This window comes from Pinus tabuliformis, chromosome 1_1, assembly GCF_031772625.1.
Source record: "Pinus tabuliformis cultivar Carrire ecotype Pingquan chromosome 1_1, CPIR1, whole genome shotgun sequence".
Taxonomy (NCBI): domain Eukaryota; kingdom Viridiplantae; phylum Streptophyta; class Pinopsida; order Pinales; family Pinaceae; genus Pinus; species Pinus tabuliformis.
This window is the reverse complement of record NC_142297.1, coordinates 125972272-125987704: the sequence shown is the minus strand read 5'-3', so window position 1 is coordinate 125987704 and position 15433 is coordinate 125972272. Positions and strand designations below refer to the sequence as shown.

At 37.0% G+C, this 15433-nt stretch overlaps 1 protein-coding gene across 3 annotated transcripts in view; it reads left to right on the top strand.

Annotated features, from left to right (window-relative positions):
* LOC149211967 (pfkB-like carbohydrate kinase family protein) overlaps positions 1-9773 on the top strand; it is a 269333-nt gene extending 259560 nt beyond the window's left edge. Inside the window, exons 9-13 of one of the 3 annotated variants that reach the window (XR_016250733.1) lie at positions 7883-8009; positions 8177-8280; positions 8434-8530; positions 8728-8863; positions 9203-9219. Coding sequence is in view for 2 of the 3 variants with exons in the window: in XM_089391632.1 (XP_089247758.1) it covers positions 7883-8009; positions 8177-8280; positions 8728-8863; positions 9203-9255; positions 9412-9492 (501 nt within the window). In the remaining variant the exon portion in view is untranslated. Of the gene's footprint in view, positions 1-7882; positions 8010-8176; positions 8281-8433; positions 8531-8727; positions 8864-9202; positions 9256-9411 lie in introns of those variants that run through there. The other 2 variants (XM_089391632.1, XM_089391633.1) reach the window with 2 other exon arrangements.
* The last annotated feature ends 5660 nt before the right edge of the window (positions 9774-15433 follow it).

The window sequence follows — 15433 nt, the reverse complement described above, 5'->3', positions numbered from 1 at the left end:
ATCTTTGTATCTGGTGAAATTAATCGTTGCTTGGATAATATAATGCTCGTGACATGTTTGATATTTTGTAAATATTTTCAAGCAATCATTAAATCACTTCATAAGCAGCAGCAATTGATTAATTACTTGGTTTTCATTAACTCCATAAGGCACTGGTCTTAAGCATTTAAAGATCTAATCAAATTCTAAAATCGACCAAGCACTGGTTTTCTCCTGCAGTGTCTCCCAAACTAGCTGAGTCCCAGTTGGTCTTCATTTATCCCATAGGGTCTACCCCCCTTAGCCTACTTCTGGGAGACGGCTTAAACGAAGAGATCGGAGATCAGGGCGACAGCCCCCTATCTGAGCGTTGTCGCGCTACCTGGACAATCTGTGCGACAACATTTTTTGGCGCCGTTGCCAGGGACATTTTATTCTCGGTGTTTCAACGACATTTTATCAACATTTCCTCATTCATCTTCTCATTTGTCATCTTTTCATTTGAGCCGGCAAGGTCAACATTTTTTGGCATCGTCTCATATTTTCCGCCATTCATTAGCCTGTCAAACGACCAACATTCTTTGGCGTCATTTGCTCTTTTCATCACCTTATCTTTCGTCATATTGTTTAATTGTACCTTCAACACCTACTTTTTAGTTCGTTTCTTGTTTAGGTGGCGACTCTATTTCTTTTATTTTTCCCAGACAAGAAGCCTCCCTCATATCTGCTTGTTTGTTGCTTTTTGGATCCTAGAATTAGATTCATTGTTCAAGTGGCGACTCCATTTCTTTCATCTTTTGAGTTTCTTGAATAGAGATCTCTTTCTATCATCCATTTGGTCCCTCATTATTCATCATGGATTATTTGTTTACCTCATGTCATTTTACTGATGTTCTCCATGATGTTCCGAAAGTGGCCATTTCTAAATTACCTTTGTTCTCGGGTGGTGATTCAGTCGCTGTTAGAAAGCGTTTATGCAAGTTTACTCGTATAATGATCATATATTGTAGATCTCCTCAGTATGATTATGAAGATGTCAAAATGCGTCTATTTGTCCTTTCTTTAGATGGTGATGATTTGAATTGGTTTAATAATTGTCCTGAAGATTCTTTCGCTTCTTTACAAGACATTGTCAATGATTTTAAAGATAGATATGGTTATCCAGATAGCTCGCCTTGTGCCCCTAAAATTGTGCAACAGAATCATATTAGATGAAAGATTTCAAGACAATTCTTCATATTAGAATGTGCCATCCACATGTACCATTGCAGATCAAATCCATGATAGTGGAAAAACAGAGACAAATTGTAAAATCAGTGTTGACAATGAAAGGGAAAATCAGAAGCAAATTATCGAAGAACTAATGCGGTTGGTAAAAAATATGGAGATCAATCAAACTAATTACGCCAATGATATGAGAACTTTATGCACCCACCTGGAAAAACGTGATAAGGAGATGGAAATCATGAAAATTAAACACTCTGATCACGTAACCGACATGCTAAGGAAATTGAGACCATGAAAGCTAATCATGATAGGGAAATTAATTCTATGCAAAACAAGTTATTAGCTATGGATGAAGAAATGACTATCATGACATTCGATCATAATAATCAGTTGGCTACCATGCAAGAAAATCATAAGAAAGAGATAAACTCTATGCGTCATTTCTTGATGACCATAAAAGCAGATAATGACAAAGTAATAAAAGTATGGAAGCTAGTCAAATATGTCTTCAGAATGAGTTACTGACCATGGAAGAAGACCATGCCAGGGGAATCACTGCTATGAAGTCTGAACACTCTAGTCAGATGGATTCCATTAAAATACAGGTTCAAAAATTTCAACAGCGGTTAGCGGATGAAAGAAACCAGGGAACGTCAATAGATCAAAAGCCTCCTTATCTGCTGCAACAAGCTCCATCTTATTATGAGGTCCTTTGTTCCATTGAAAAGTGGCTAATTGAAGGTGACCTGGATAAAAGGGAAATTAATAATCAGGTTGATGCTCACACTGCTAATCCACGAGTCTTAGAAGATCAAGTTATAACTCATGACACCTGTGAGATTGATCCATCATCCTTGACAGAGCAGATGCAGAATGAAGAAAGACGTGTCACACATATCTTACATACTTCATCTGAGAGCTTTGAAGCAGAAAGTTCCACGTCATCATTGATACAACCTGCCACAAAGAAAAAACGCAAGAGAAAGAGAACGAGAAAGCGATTTGATGCATCAGATGGCCGCGAGCAACTTGATTTTCAGATAGGAAAAAGTCCTATCGTATGCAGAATTGGACATGGCACATCCGAGAAGCAGCCGACAAATTTGCCTGAAAGTAGGCAAATGCTCAGTATACACTATATTGAACACATCTGATGCCATGGGGCATCCTCTGTATTTCTAACCCTACTCCTTGTTTTTTCAGCATTTTCATTTCTGTGTTAGGTTTAGATTTACTTTTCATAGTTAATAAATGAAGAGCTTATATCTTTCCTGTGCTTAATGTTATATGATGATTTTTGGATGGATGCTACTTATGTTTTGTTGTGTGTTGCGTGGATGCAGATTCTGGATTCTCACATCTTTACAATGCAACAATGTGTCCCCAAGTAGAGCCAGATGTTGACCACTACATGTCAACTACCCATAGCAGTACACCCCCTTTTTTCGCAAAAGGGATAGTGCTTGATCGACGTGCCAGTGACATTCCACTGTCATCATCAGCCTTATCATGTTATGTTGTAAACCCAATCTGCATGTGTAAATTGTAAATAATCTTAGCAGATCTGAGTCATGTATGTAAATTGCCTAGGCAAACTTAATTTCTAGTGATGATCTACGTTCCGGAAGGTTTTTTGTCTCACCGATCCATGATCGGCAGAGTTTTCCTTCAGCTTAACCCCAAAGCCGGAATGGATTTTGTCATTAGAATCTTAGGGGAATCCTAGTGTGCTAGGTCGAGTTTATGAAAAGTAATTTGGAAATAATCCTAATTATTTGGTTAGGTTATTACAAATTACTTGATCTGCTAGATTATATTTGTGTCGCAGAACTGGGTAGTCTATGAGGGTCTGTGTCAAATGGGTTTTCCCCCTTGGGATGTAAAATTGTAAAGGTCATGATGTAAAGTGTCTTGAGGGTTAGAAAATGTTTTATCCCCTCATAAGTCCTAGGTCCTAAGTGATTTTTCCAAAGGCTAAGTTCGAGGGTCCAATAAAAAAATAAAAATAATAAAAAAATAAAAAAATAAAAAATAAATACTAAATTTAAAAAAATAAAATAAAATAATAAAATAATAATAAATCAAAGTTTTGAGGAAATAAATGCAAGATTTTAATTTTTAATATATTAAAATTCCTTTAAAATTTCGACGGATGAGATTAAAAGAGATTTTGTTCCTTATCGACGGTCGAGATCACTTTGACATAGATCACTCGAACTAGCCGTTGGGAAATTTTCTTTTAAATAGGGTGTTAGGGGTCATTTGAGATCATTCGATCTTTGAGTCTTGTGCTAAAGAAAGCTCTCTTGTAGTCATTTTTTTTGTGCAATAAAGAAAGACTTTGAGGTGGAAATCTTGCTGGTGTTATTCTTCCGGAAATGCTGTAAGATGTTTTATTTTTCTGCATAAATTTATTTTCAGCCATTGATGATAGCTTGATGAAGAGTGATTTTAAACACAAGTATCTTGTTTAGTTGCTAGGGTTTGAATGGTAGTTAAATTTCTGAATATGATGGCAGGTATCTCCATTAGATCTGGATTTTAGTATCGTTTTCTCCCTCTTTGTTAATGGTTGAATTAAGCTGTGCAGGAAATCCTTTTTTTTAGATTACCGGGCGTTCAGGGAAGTTCTCAGCTGAACCAGCCAACTCCCGAATTGCATTTTTTGAAGAGCCCAGCCAGTTTTGATCCCGGGCTTATCATTTGAAATTTTCTGGTGAATGCATGAAGGGTTTTCTGAAGCACGTCATCTTATATTCAAAATCTTAAAAAATATTTTTGTGGCATATTGACAAATCTGGCTATTTAAGAGCCTGCAGCCTGTGAATGTTGTAATATTTAGCTAGGGTTTTTTAAGGTTTCATTATTATTTTGTTTTTGGGCATTTTGCTTTTATTATTGTAGGTACAGATTTTGAAAAATTTTCAGGGTTTTCCATCAGGCAATCTAATCAGGGTTTCCATTAGGCAATCTGAAGCAGGAAGGGTTTAAAATTTTAATTAAGTTTCTGGACTACGGTTTCAGTTTCTCTGATGCCCAAGGTCGATTTTTATTTTCAGACAGAAAATCTCAGTTTTTTTTTTTTTTTTTTTGTTATGATGTCCGGATCTGCAAACCCCTCAAGGCGTCCTTCAAGCTGTAGCTCTGCCATCCAATCAACGCATCAAACTCCTTATGCTGCCATCTATCTGTGCAGCCTCCTTCTCTCCTTGCTGCATACCCATACTGCACGCGTCTATACCGTGGCTCCCTCATTCGATTTTTTCTTTACCCCCTCACGTAGTGCTGTCCAGCTCCACACAGTCTCAATCCTCACAGCTGCCATAATCTGCATCCCTTCACCTGCATACCCACACTGCCTCCAAACGTTGTCCACGCTAGTCACCTGTGTATTCTCCTCCACACGTAGTCCCTTTCTCCCTCCACACAAACTTCTCTAGCATTTCTCCTTGCTCTCGCTACCCTGCGTTCTTCATTCTTCTCCTTCTCTATGCGTACCTCTCTTCCCTCTCACAACCATCTCCCTCACTTCATATTGCTGCTATTCACTGGCTGCTGCCAACCATCCATCGACCTACCATCCCTGCGTATTACCTCACGTAGCCCCCATTGCCGCAGTCCATTGCTGCCTCAACTATCTCTCGACGCAGCTGCCTATTCTCCTCTGCCTGTCCATGCATCTTTCTGTCTCTCACTCCTGCAGATCCATCGAGCTGCCATTCCGCAATCGCAGCTCCTCCTGTGGTCTTCCCTTGCCCATTCGTCGATTCCCTTACTACTGTCGAGCTATCCAACTTGCAAAACACAACAACACAAAAAAATTCGATTTTCTTTATATGCATGTTGGTAGGTTAGCGTAGGTATTTCCTTTTTTTTATTTACTTTGATTTCATCTAGTCTAGGATTTAGATAAGCTTCAGACTCTCATTTTTTTTATTATAATGTATATACGTTAGTTCATTTTAGTTTAGATTATTATTTTGATTTTAGGCTAGGTTAGATTTTTTTTATTTGATTTAGATTTAGAGTTTTATATAGCTAGGTTTAGTTTTAGTTTTGTTTTGATTAGTAAAATAAATCAAAAAAATCTCATTTTGTTTAATAGAAAATATAAAAAATATATATATATATATATATATATATATATATATAAGTGCATATATATATATATATATATAAGTGCATAAAAATGTTTCTTTTTTAGGTTTTAGATTTGAGTTTTTAGAATTTAGATTTTATAAATTTTCCCCTTTTTATATATATATGATATGGTATTAGCTTTAGATTTAGATTTAGATTTCTTTTAGTTAGGTTTAGTTGTACTTTTTCTTATTTTCTATTTCATTTAGACTTAGATTTTTGTCCTTTTTTTAAAACTTTAATAAAAATAAAAATAAAAATCATTAAAAAATAAAAAAAATCCCAAAAGCATAAAATGTTAATCCTTAGGCTTTTATTTAGAATTTTGTTTTATAGTTTAGATTTTTATTTTCATTTAGATTTAAATTTTATTTATTTAGATTTTAGTTTTGTTTTATTTTAAACTTAGAATTTTATAAAAAATATAAAATATTAATTTTTTTTGAAAAGATTAACTAAAAATTGAAAATTCATTTTGGTGTCTTTTGTGGTATTTATGTTCCACTTCTCTATAGTTAAATGCGCTTAAATGTTTATTTAAAGATTAGCTATTGAAAAGTGGTGAATCATTTTGTGGGCTGGTTAGCATTTGAATTTCATGGTTGGGTAATGAATTTTGATTTTTTGAAGTTTAATTGCTAAGACATTGTGCATCTATATCTTTGCATCTGGTGAAATTAATTGTTGCTTGGATTATATAATGCTCGTGACATGTTTGATATTTTGTAAATATTTTCAAGCAATCATTAAATTACTTCATAAGCAGCAGCAGTTAATTAATTACTTGGTTTTCATTAACTCCATAAGGCACTGGTCTTAAGCATTTAAAGATCTAATCAAATTCTAAAATCGACCAAGTGTTGGTTTTCCCCTGCTGTGTCTCCCAAACCAGCTGATTCCCAGTTGGTCTTCATTTATCCCATAGGGTCTACCCCCCTTAGCCTGCTTCTGGGAGACGGCTTAAACGGAGAGATTGGGGATCAGGGTGACAGCCCCTGGTCTAAGCGTTGTCGCGCTGCCTGGACAATCTGTGCGACAACAACGCTATCATTTCTGAGATCTGTTGTTTGCAATTTCACTATCATGGCAAATTTCCTGAGCTCATTCTGAGTTTATTCTCTCAGTGGTTGAGGGTGTTTCGTTGGATATTTTTGTGTTATTGCTCAGACTGTCCGTAACTTTTTTTTTGTGTGTCAAGATTCGGGCTGGCATCTGTAACATCTTGGATCAATCACGGACTGGGTTAGCAAAAGCTAATTAAAACCACAAGAGAGGAAGTTGTCTAGCACAAATTGACTATATGTGATGTGTTTTTGAGTGCCATTCAATTATGTGTTGGATTAAGGACAAGCCCAAGGCTGTCCTAAATCGTCAATTCTGTTTTACTAGTGATTTATTACATAATTCTAAATTTGAAGTTAGAGAAAGAACAATCCAAGAGATAGATTTCAACCTTTAAAGCAAGATGTCTTGGATAATTGGCCAGTGTTTTATGTTATGCAATAAAATAGTAACCTGGTTTATGTAGAAATGACTATCCAACCTAACAAAATCTGCCTCATGTTGCCATCTGCTTGGAGTAACTTAACTGGGCCCAACTTGAACTTGACCTTGACTTTGAGAATGGCAGAGAGTAGCTTCATAGTTTTTGTACTGATTTCATTGATTTGAAGTATTTTTAAAACTGTCATTAACTAGTTTGGCCTTTTTCCTTGGTAAATAAATTAATAATAGTATGTATGATATGATTTCTATTTCGTTGGACTAGTTTATTGTCAGTTGCCATTCTGTCAATGAGAAGTAACTTCATAGTGATTTTACTGATTTCGTTGATGGAACGAACATAGTTTGTTCTTCAAGTTAAATACTCCAGAAGACTTGGAATATGTAGATCTCCATTTAGGATACAAGAATATATATTAAAATGTATGAATGAGAATATGATACAATTGAGAGTGAGGGTCCTCTATATATAGCCAGGTAAGTACCCTTTCGCAAACGGTCATGTCTATAGAGACATGCCTCTTTAATCATTGTTTATGTCTGTTATTATTTATATTATTTTTACACTTTTTATATATATTTTATTTATAACAGTTGATTTGAAGTATTTTAAAACTGTCGTTGACTAGTTTGACTTTCTGCCTTAATAATGGCAGGTATGATATGATTTCTTTTTCATTTGACTAGCTTTGTGTCACTTGCCATTCTGTGTCAGTGCAGATTAGTCACACTACTGTTAAAATCTCTAGATAAGAGGAGCATGTTGTGTCTGATACCTGTAAAGATTTGCCACCAATATTCCATCTGTTTCATATGATTATTAGGGGCATTAAAAATAGATAAATTCACTGAACTCTCAAGACGTTATTCACAATCTGAATCAAGAGCACCTGTTCACATAAACATTTTGAATCTTCTAGTTGATAATTGTAGTAGAAAAAACCTGTCTTTTTAATTCCTAGTGCAGTATATAAAGTATCGATTCTAGATTTTAAAATCTTGTAATTCTGTTATTTGATGCAAATATTTACAGGCCTGGACAGAGGCACCATCTATTGCAAGTGCACTTCTTGGTATGGCTCTGAGATTGCCTCGCCTTAAGTTTGTAATTGTGACTTTGGGTGAAGCAGGATGTATAATGCTTGAGAAACATACGCAAGGTATCTTTAACAATGCCCATCAGTGCTTTTGATCAGAGTGCTTATCTTAGTTAACTAACTTTGATTCACAAGTTTCTCAGTTCTGAGAAAAACGTGGCCTTCTACAGGTTTAATTTCTACTAGCTCTCAGTTAGACTTACCAATAGCATGATTTGATCTCTTAACAGAAACCACCGAAGGTGAAATTTCAGATGTAAATATTGTGTTGGAGTCACTACAGAAGAAAGCCAAAGGACTAAGTAGCAACCTACCTATTTCAGTTTCTTCAGAGGTATATTTTAATTATATTCTGTGAGCTCTTCTTCTAGATTCTTATTCCTTTGAAACTAAAGAGTTGATGTCCATATGAGAAGAGCTTACGCTCTCCTCATGGCACACTGAGATGAACTAATTAGTTTTTTCCATTGTCTTTTCACAAAAGAAGACAATTTGGAGCACACCCTGGGTCACCAAGACTGTCTTTGTTACATACAGTTGGAGCATACCTGTCAAATCACAGAGAGAACATGGGCAGTTAACAAGTGTGGAGTTTTGTTTAAGCACAGAGTCTCACTAGCACAAAATAACAAAAAGGGAAAAAAAAACTTTCAAATAAATCAATAGATAACCATGGAATATGAAACACCAGAAGTTACATGGTCCTTGCTTTTTCACTGACTGAATTCTTGTACTATTTATTTTAGAGTGATTTTTCTCACAATTCAGACACGATGTGCAGGTAGGAAGCCTTGAAGCAGATGGGATAGGGAAAATCTATGGGAGATTGCTTGTAGGAACCAGTGAAGCTATACCTCCGTCAGAAATTGTTGACACTACCGGAGCAGGGGATGGATTTATTGGTGCCGTCTTATATGGTGGGTATACCATCTATGTTTTGAAGTTTCTCCCTTTCCTCTTAATTTTATGTTTCTCCATGTGCTTCAAACTGGGCTAGGTTGTGAAGGGAGTTTTTATAGCACTGACAGCAGATCTAAGTGGCTATATTTTTAAATTTCTGCTCTTAGGTATTTCAATTTTCAACTGCTTTACGTTTTCAAAAATAGAAAATATAATCAAAATTTTGTTTGAGTTCAATCTCATTTGTCAGGATTGTTTTGTTCTTGCAATATTTTGAACCATACAACCTTGAAAATCTGTTTGATAACTTGGATATTTACTTATGTATTTATCCCGTTTGTTGAGCTTTTTGGTAGCTCTTATTGCCAGAATGACCCCGGAAAAGATGCTTCCTTTCGCAGCCAAAGTGGTATGCCAAACTGTGTTATACAAACAATTGGTTTCATTTATAAGACAATATATAAATGATTGAGACGAATGCTTACATTTATGATTTTACTTAGAGTTGGCAGAGAGTATTCACTATTATTATTTCTCTATACCATCTTTTATGGCTGTTTTACAGGCTGCAGCAGGATGCAGAGCCCTTGGTGCTAGGACTGGTTTGCCATATCGCAGTGATTCACAGTTGGGCACGTACTTGTGATGAAGTTTTGATTTCTTGGTGAACCCGATTTGTTTGTGTTGGAAAGAGTACTTGATTCTATTCTTGTCACAATTTTGTGTATCATATAGTTGTGTCAAATTTGGATCATGTAATCTTAACTTTACAGCAGCACAAACGCTTGTTTAGCTTATGATTTTGATGGAGATACTATTAAGAAAGTAGTTCATATCTCAGAAAAACACTGTTCGTTGTTTGCCTTCAATTTTACGAGGTTCTAATACATAGATATTATGGTGCCTTTGATCACGGCCTTAAGTTCAGTGTCTCTTTATGGACTACTGCAGTTTGCAAAAGGATATTGGTTTCTCTCTAGCAGTCTTTTCAGCTAGCAATAGTCTGGATTGTTTAGATGGCTACTAAAGTGCATTTATTTATTTTTGGATTTTCATCAGGTAGTTTAGTCATAACTCTTAAATAAGACAAAAGTAATAAGCTGCCTAACTAGATGAAAATACCAAAATAATGATCACCCCTAATCACATAACCATCCTTAGTGTTGAAGAATCTAGGGCAGTTAGAGTTAATGAGATTCTTCTTGGCATGATAACTATTTGTGAGGTATTTTATGTTTAGCTTATTAGCACAATCCTTTCTTGATATCATTAGTGTGTGTGTTTGTTACTTCATCTAGAAGCTATTAAAACAAAGAGACAAGCACAAGATGTTGGCTTTCTGCTAGGGCCAAAATCTCACCCTCTTGGAGAGGAAAACCTGCACAAAATTCTTCTTATAGAGATTCCAATTGATGAATACCAAGACCATGACCCTTGACCTACTAGGCCACTCCAAGACCAAGACACCAATCCTCTTCTTGCTTTTGATATCATCATTACTGCTGCAACACTGAAGCCATCTTTACTGCATCACTGAGATTGTCATGACTACTGCAACACCACGACCATTACTTCTTCACTAGCGAGATCTTTATTAAGATTATGACCTTGAGGATCATGACTGGAATAATGATCACCATCATCCAGAATGCTTGCTGAAATAGTGTCACTGTTGAACAACCTCATTATATGTATCACTGTTTTAAAATTCGGTCGAGTCGAATCCGAAATGGCCGAGTTGATCCGAGTCACTGAAATTTTTTATGACCCGGCAGAAATAATAGTTCGGGAGGCCGAGTCAGTCAGTTATTGCATGACTCGGTCAACCCGGCCGTTTCCGCATCTACTCGACCGAGTCATTAAATCCGGCCAATGACCCAAAAAAACGCATTTTTTTTTATGTTTTTTCTGAGTGTGGGGGACTCCAAATGGTTTTATTAATTGGTTTTTTGGTATTTGGGGTCCATTCCCCTCTCCTAGTATAGATATGCTAAATGACTCAGGATGTTTGAGAGTGGTTCTGGCCTCATTGGATTTCATATGGAGAAAGTAGAATTTTAGATTTCATTCAAAATCCAGCAGACTTATCAGTTTTTCAGGATTGGGGGATTGCAATGTTTCCATTGAATTTTATCATGTATTAGGGTATGGAACTCGTATTTAATCAAGAGTACCAATCCCTCTATGTACCTTGATGTTAGTGACATTGGTTGTCGAACTCCTCCGGGATCTTCTGAAAATGTCGCTCGCGCTCCCGTTTTCGCTCTCGCTCCCCACTTTCGCTCCCGCTCCCAAGTAACACTGAGCCAGATGATGTTGGCAACTCTAGCAGTAGCTAGTGGTACTGGTCACAGAGTTTTGTTGTAGAGGCCATTTATAGCCTCCTTGGTTATGTGTTTTTGTTTTGATCTCTATATCATCATCGTGTATGTATTGGACAGTGCATTGGGTGCCATTTTGATATAATGGATATATTCATGAGCCTACTTTGATCATATGTTGTCTTCTATCTATATTCTAATGCTGTGTGTTTTGAAACATTGAATGAAAATCTTTAAAATTATGTGTTTTTATAAAAAATAAATATTTAATGTATTTTTTACAACAACCGAGTCATTGAATTGAGCTGGCCGAGTCGATACCGAGTCGGAGTCGGAGTCGGAGTCGACTCTTAGCCGAGTCAGAGTCGGAATCGGAGTTTTAAAACATTGATATGTATGCCGAGTCTGTGACTGTGCTTTCTCCACGCATTGAGATCTTCGTCATAATGGTTACGCTGAGAGTGTTTGGTATGTCGAGACCACTGTTTTAAGAATCGGCCGGCTTGGAACCGACTCGGCCTAGTTGGTCCAAGTCATGCCCTCATCGGGTCGACTCGGCCATCGAACCAGTTCGGCCGACCGGGTTATTACCGAGCTGGCCAAGTTGTCTAACAACTCAGTCGGCTCGGTAATAACCCAACCGGCTTGGTGACACCTGCGCGAAAATGGAAAAAACAACAATTTTTTTTTTAACTTGCTTTTTGGGGACCCCAAACCCATTTCTAATTTGCCTATAGGTTATTTGGGGTCCATTCCCCTCTCTTAAACCTTATAAAACCCACCCAAACCCTCTCATTTCCTCATAGCCATCTCATTGCATTTGAGTGAGAATTTGAGTGAGAGTTTGTGAGGAGTTGTGGAGTTTTTTTTTGGAGCAGCAGTGAGGAGTCTTGGGCAAACATTGTAGCAGGAGTGAGGAGCTTCTTGGGCAACCATTTGGAGCAGCATTGAGGAGTTGGTTTGTTGGAGCAACCTTGAGGGAGCAGTTTGTGCCTAGAGGTTTTTTTTTTTTTTTAATATTCACTTGTAAAAATTTGTTTTTTCTTATTAATTTTTATGTGCAAATCTAGAAATTGAAAAGAGTGTTTTTTGTGAAAGAAATGAACATTGAAGCAATGCTATTTTTTTGTTTTCATTTTCAGATTTTTTTGCTTTCATTTCCAAGTCACAAAATGGCACCTAGAGTGAAAGATGCTGCTTTGGCATATGTTGAAATGATTGATAGTCAAATGCATTGCAAATTTTGCCATAGAAAAATTAAGGAAGGTCCTGGGGGCATTAATAGGCTGAAACAACACTTGGCGGGGATTAGAGGCCAAATTAGTCCATGTGAATCAGATGAAATTGGGGAGATTAGGAAGGAATTGTTAGCCAACTTTGAGAAGTTTAAAGAAGAAAAGGCTAAGCAAAAAGAAATAGAGGCTGAAATTGGGAGGAAGAGGAGTATACAAAAAATGATGGCTACCAACCCCCATTTTGATTTTGAGGGTTCTTCCTCTATCCCTTGTATTGATGCATCCAACCCCTTCCGATATGTTCCTCCCTCTTTGGAGTCTATTCAAGAAAAGGGTAAGGGTAAAATGAAAAAGAAGGGTGATATGAATATCAAAAGTTATTTCACTGTCACACCCTTCTCTCCATCAGATGCACATGGTCCTGAAGCTTGTAGAACTTTGCAACCCACTTTAGATGACCATTGGAAGAAAGAATTGAGGGAGACTACTTGTGATTACATATGTAGATGGTGGTATGAACTATGATGTTGATATCCCATTCAATGCTTCTCGTTCACCATATTATGAGCCTATGTTTGATGCCATACATGTTGCTGGAAAAGGCTTCAAAGGCCCTACTATGCATGAGATAAGGGGGTATCGTTTGCAAAAGGAAATTGCCTCCATTATGAGTATTTGAAAGATTTCAAGGACTCATGGGCAAGAACAGGATGTACCATCATGTCATATGGATGGACTAATCAAAGGAATCGTACCATCATAAACTTTCTTATCTTCTGCCCACAAGGAACCATGTTTCTAAAATTAGTTGATGCATCTGATAATGTAAAAGATGGACAATTGTTGTTTCAGCTATTGGATGAGGTTGTTGAAGAGGTGGGGGTGGCTAATGTTGTTCAAGTCATCACAGATAACGCCTCTAACTATGTTCTTGCTAGTAAACTGTTAGAGGAAAAACACAGAGCCATCTTTTGGGCCCCATGTGCTGCACATTGCATAGACCTTATGCTTGAGGATATTGGCAAATTAGATTGGGTCAAAAACACTGTAGATCATGCCAAAAGCATAACAAAATTTATCTACAGTCATTCATGGATTTTGACCTTGATGAGGAAACACATAGGGGGCAGGGATATTATTAGGCTTGCCATCACTAGATTTGTTACTCATCTTTTTGACATTGCAATCTATGCTTTCACAACATAGAAACTTGCAAAATATATTTTCCAGTGAAGAATGGAATCAAAGCCAGTGGTCTCACAAACAGGAAGGCAAAGAATTGAAAAAGAAAGTTAATGAAGAAATATTTTGGAGAAAGGCCACCGAGATTGTGAAGGTTGCTGAGCCACTGGTTAAGGTGTTGTGGTTGGTGGATAGGGAAAGATTGGCTATGGGCTTCATTTATGAGGCTATGGATCAAGCAAAGGAGCAAATAAATAGGGCATACAAGGATACAGTGGCTAAGTATGGGCGCATTTGGGCAATCATTGATGAAAGATGCAACAATCAACTCCATTGCCCTATACATGCAGTTGGGTATTTTTTGAACCCACAATATCGTTATAAAGCTAACACGATAGGGGCTTTGAAGGGGGAGGTTAGAGATGGATTGATTGACTGCATTGATTGCATGATCCCATTGGAGTGTGATCAGCTGGAGATATACCGACAAGCCACAACCTTTAGCAATGCCTCAGGTACCTTTGGGAAGAACCTAGCAAATATTGCAAGGGAAGCAGATGAGCTAGGTAAACAAAAATTTCAAATTTCAAATTGTTAATACTTATTTTGTTAAATCGTTTATAATTTGAAAGTTGGATATAATTTGTAATTTTGTTGAGCTAACCCATTACACTCCTATGTTTTTTCCAACAAAATGGTGGGAGGCTTTTGGTAGCCATTGTCTTGAATTGCAGAAGTTTGCAATTCATATTTTGAGTTAAACTTGCAGTGCTACTGGGTGTGAGCGCAATTGGTCTGTCTTTGAGAGGATTCACACGAAGAAGAGAAACCGTTTGGATAAAAAATGGTTAAATGATCTAGTCTATGTCCAATACAACCTCTGGCTCAGAAAAAACTAATTGCTGAACAAAAGGCTGATTCAGATCCCATTGTGTTGGAAGACATTGATCCAACATCAGATTGGGTAGTGGAGAGTAATCCAACAGAGTTTGATTTTGATGAGGATCTTGATTTGGATTTACAGGTGAAGGCATCACTCGAACATAATGTTCAGTTGAATGCAGACCCTAATCCACTTGTACCAGCCTCAGGGCCAACCCCAAGTCCTCCAGTTGCAGGTGCTTCCTCTACTCAGCCACGACCAAAGCACATATCTCGTCTATCTTAGCGTGCAGCTACTGCACAACCTGCCAGTTCTACCACTTCTATAGTTGCAGTTGGAGATGAGGATGAGGAGCCATGGGCTGGCTTGTCTGACTATGATCCAGAGGTTGAGCCAGATGATCTTGGCTCCTCTAGCAGTAGCCATTAGTACTGGTCACAATTACTTTTGTTGTAGAGGCCATTTCTAGCCTCCTTGGTTATGTGTTTTTGTTTTGATCTCTATACATCATCATATATGTATTGGACAGTGCACTGGGTGCCATTTTGATATAATGGATATATTCATGAGCCTACTTTGATCATATGTTGTCTTCTATCTATATTCTAATGCTGTGTGTTTGGAAACATGAATGGAAATCTTTAAAATTATGTTTTTTTATAAAATAAATAAATATTTAATGTATTTTTTACAATGACCAAGTCATTGAAATCGAGCTGGCCAAGTTGATACCGAGTCGAAGTCGGAGTTGGAATCGAAGTTTTAAAACATTGGTCGAGACAAAGTATCACAATTGAGTAATCTCGTCATAAAAAATACGCTGAGATATCGTGATTCCTTTTATCATAGTTAAGCCAAGACTGTAATTGTGCTGAGACAGAGATTATATTGAGACAATGATCACGATTGTGCGTTTACTCAAATAGAATGCCGAGATTGTATGGTGTGTCAAAGCGTGATGCTGTG